Source organism: Anastrepha obliqua, chromosome 5 (genome assembly GCF_027943255.1).
Source record: "Anastrepha obliqua isolate idAnaObli1 chromosome 5, idAnaObli1_1.0, whole genome shotgun sequence".
NCBI lineage: Eukaryota > Metazoa > Arthropoda > Insecta > Diptera > Tephritidae > Anastrepha > Anastrepha obliqua.
The window spans coordinates 93,621,057-93,625,451 of NC_072896.1; the positions used below are offsets into that span (position 1 = coordinate 93,621,057).

Here is a 4,395-nt window from a genome sequence, read left to right on the forward strand (position 1 = left end):
ATTTTATTTGCCTCAAATCGTTCAATGATTAGCATCACAATGGACTACTTCCAAATGCCTAACTAAGTGGATTGTAATAAGATTTTGAATTATAATCAATTTGGTGGACTGTTTGAAATATTTGAATTATTTATTCCAAACTGAATTATTAAGTGACGCTGTATTGTTGTTATTGTTGTTGCCATGTTTAAGGTACGTCCATTCACATTAGTGGCTCTACATATTTTTCTTCATTCTAGATTATTGACCAAATCGCATTGTCACCACTTCATTAAGATTACAGCGTCGAAGCATCGATTTAGTTGCGGCTATTAGATAAGTAGTGGTGGTGCTGGTGGTGGTGGCCAAGCTTGGAGCAGCTCACGCTCATTGCAGCTTGGCCATTCCTACTCGAATGTGAACATGTTTGTGTGTTGTGCTTTTGTGTGCGTGCCAATGGTTTTACGATTTGTTATGGCAGCGCGCATTAGACACTGAATGATGTTAATGTGTCTTGATAAAATAAGGTTCTGTAAGTGTGGCGCATAGACGCAAGTGTTATACATTTACTCGCACATACATATATACTAACACATGCATGCATTTTGAATGCATGAAAATGTATTTTTTATATGGAAAACAAGTCCTTTATATTTTACGTTTGGCTTTTGGAGGTTAGAGTTAATAAAAGGGAGTTCTAATTTAGTGTTGGCCATTAAGGAAGTTTGGGGTTAGGATTTAGAAAAATTTAACTGAATGGAATGAATATATTTATTTAATACTATTTAAATTAATAATAATATTTAAATTAGAAATAATATTTAAATTCAAAATAAATTAAAAATTAAATATTATTTCGACATAATTTGAGAACTACCTGCCAAAGTTCCAAATAATTCAAGAACTGGCTGCTAAGTTCGAACTAATTTAGCTCCAAACTTATTTAAAAAAATAAAAAAATCCCTTCATTCTGTGGCATGCGCATCTATTTGCTATTTAACGATAAATACGAATGGCAGATAGTTTTTTTGAAAATATTGTTTTGTAACAAAAATGTAATTTTTGATTTTTCATGGCATAAGAATAGCATCAATGGCTATTTCGTTATTACGCGTAAAGCCTATACAATTTTCATATCTAATGGGCAATAAAATTTCACTGCTCTAGCGATGTTGACTTTATTAGTAATGATATACTATAGATGCTGTAATGCTGGTTGGTAATGGTAATGACGATGGTAATGGTAATCTACAAAGCCAAGGGTTGTGATGCTGGGATGCTAACTCTAATGGCAATCGAAATTAAATTAGTAATGATAACGGCAAAGGTATTGGTAATGATGATGCTAAAGGTAATCTAAATTGCAATGATAAGAGTTATAGCACTGGGATGGTAATTTTAATGGTAATTGTAATAGAAATGGCAATGCTAAAGCTTATGATACTGGGAAGTAACATTTAGTTGTAATTTTAATGTGAATAGTAATGATAATGGTAATGTTAATGATGATGGTAATGGTAATGATGGTGGTAATTGTAATGGTAATGTTAATGAGGATGGTAGTGGTAATGGTAACGCAGATGGTAATTGTAATGGTAAGGATGATGGTAATGATAATGGTAATGATGATGGTAATGGTAATGGTAACGGTAACGGTAACGGTAATAGTAATAGTAATGGTAATGGTAATGGTAATGGTAATGATGAGGCTAATGGAAATGCAAATAGCAACGATAAAGTTTATTGTATTGTGATGGTAACTTCAATGGAAATCGAAATTGGATTAACAATGATAACGCCAATGGTAGTGGAAGTGATGGTGGTATGGTAATCAAAGTAGCAGAGGTAATGGTTATAAAATTTTGAAGGTAATTGTAATGATAATCCTAATTTAATTAGTAATGAAACATAAATAGCAATAAGAAGTAGGGTAATGTTGATGGTAATGACAATCGAATTTGTAATAGTAAAGTTTATGGTAATGGGAAGTTTAATTTAAAGGTAATCGTAGTGGGAATGCTTATGGTAATTATGCTTTGAATGGTAATGATTATGGTAATCTAAATGGCAATAATAAGGTTTGTGCTACTGGGAAGTTAGTTTTAGAGGTAATGGTAATGGGAATGATAATAAAAATAATAATGGTAATGGTAATTGTAATTGTAATGGTAATGGTAATGGTAATAGAATTAATATTGGAAATGGCAATTTACAAAGCAACTACAAAGTTTAAGGTAATGGGAAATTAACTTTAATAGTAATAGGAATAGCAATAGTAATGATAATGATGTTGGTAATGATAATAATAAAGGTAATATAAATTTCAATAATAAGTGTTATAGTACCACGTAACTTTTAATGGTACTCACAATTTAAATGGTAATGATAATGTTAATGATAATTATAATGGGAATGGTAATGATGATGGTAAGGACAATCGAAATAATAATGATAAAGATTACGGTACTGGGTAGTTAAAGTTACAGGTAATCGTAATAGGAATAGCAATAATAATGTTAATGGAACGGTTCTAGTATTGTGATGGTAAATATAATCGTAATGGCAATGGGAATGATAATGATGAGGGTAATGCTAATGATAATGGTAATCGTAATGAGAATAGTAATGATAATAATACATATAATAGGAATGGTAGTGATGATCCTCATGGTAATCGAAGTAATGATCAAGTTTATGCTACTGAGGAGTTGAATTTAGAGGTAATCGTAATGGGAATAGCAATAATAATGATAATGGAAAGGGTTATGTTATTGAGATGGTAATTAAATATAATCGTAATGGCAATGGAAATAGCAATGATGAGGGTAATGATATAGTAATGCTAATTATGAATGAAATTTATACAGCATATAAAAAGCATAAAAACTACTATAGCAGTAGTTTAATTTCCGTTTTGTTGTAACTTTAGCTTTTTTAAATAACAAATTATGGATTTGCCCTTAAGAATGTGCGTTTAAGTTTTTAGGAGTTAAAATTTAATTGATTTTTAAGAACCAACACAATCCAAATAAAAAAGCAAAAAAAATAAAAAATAAAAAAAAAACAAGCATTAACAACAACAAATTGTGCACACTAAAATTTCTATCGAAGTAATGAATTTCCGTCGTTTGACTGATTTCATATGACAAAGTATGAAGCCATGATTGGCCCTTCAAAGCATTTCTTGTGAGAGGAGGCCCAAAAAGGTGGCTATAACTGCGCTGAAAATAAATTTTGTATACAAATTTGATGAAGCTAAGTCGAAAAATATTGTAATAACTTTGTTTTACTAACTTCATAAAATTATTTAAATTCATGCTTAATAAAATTTTGAAAAATACTCACTTTTTCATACCTCTGACTACCCCTAATCTCTTGCAACTCTCACCTCAAGTCGATTTTTCGCTAATCCTAGGGTCCAAGTAGTCCTAGAGCAAGTGTTCGTATGACTGAGTGTCTACTGTAATAATTTGGAATTTATAGACTTTGCAAGGTATAAAATAATCCACAGGTTCAACTTGTTTTTGTTCCATCAACTCTGTAATTTTTGTTAAGACTAGACGAACGAAATATGAATTCGCTTTTGTCAAAATTTTTACAAAAATAAAAAAAAGTGATAATTTGTAAATAAATTACAAAACATATTCATTCAAGGTAGTTTATCAAATGCTAATGAACTCAAGATAGTGAAAACGCAAACTCTGTACTTCCCAATCCCTAATTGGCCTGCCTCTTTCTGCACTTTCAGTTACATGAAGCCGCCAGCTTATTTACACCAGCTCGAAAGTAAATTTTATAATTGTGCTCTATAAATTTGTTTATGACACCAACAGCATAATTGCCAAGTTGGTACACGCGTACCTGTGTAAAAATTTCGTTATGCCGCATGACACGTTGTAAAAACCGCCGAAGCGCGCGTTGAAAGGTTAACGCGTGTTGAGCGAAAACGCCAAGCATCGAAAGTAACAGAGCCAAGAGCAACAGCAACAACAGTTGCGCCTAAAGCTTTGGTGCCACAGCGTAAACGACGAACAAATGCCTAACGTGAGTTCTAAGAAAAGTTGACAATCACGATCAACTCATCAGTTATAATTATTACGGTTAGACCAACCGGAAAGCAGCAACTTGAAGGGCCAAAGTCACAATGCAGCCATAGTAAACAAAAAAAAGAAATTAAGTTAAAAAAATTCAAGTTAAATTTCGTTGAAACAATTGTAGACAACACAATAATAGCAACAAAAGACAAGTAAAAGCCATAAAGCACCTAACGAATTCAGCAGAAGGCCAACAACCAAATGCTGCTTAGTCGGATTTAAAAAGAAATTGCCGCACGCAAGGGCGAATCACAAAAGGAAACGCGCTGCACGTTTTAACCCATTGACAAAACACACGCACACTAACACAAAGGCACACTTA

The 4,395-nt window shown here is 32.2% G+C and overlaps 1 protein-coding gene across 1 annotated transcript; it reads left to right on the forward strand.

The window, feature by feature from the left end:
• The first annotated feature begins 1,345 nt into the window (after positions 1 to 1,345).
• Positions 1,346 to 3,848, forward strand: LOC129248885 (aspartate and glycine-rich protein-like). Its single transcript, XM_054888498.1, has 4 exons — positions 1,346 to 1,371; positions 1,462 to 1,801; positions 2,514 to 2,699; positions 3,813 to 3,848. The coding sequence occupies exons 1-4, from the start codon at positions 1,346 to 1,348 to the stop codon at positions 3,846 to 3,848; spliced, it is 588 nt and encodes a 195-aa protein (XP_054744473.1).
• Positions 3,849 to 4,395: the final 547 nt, after the last annotated feature.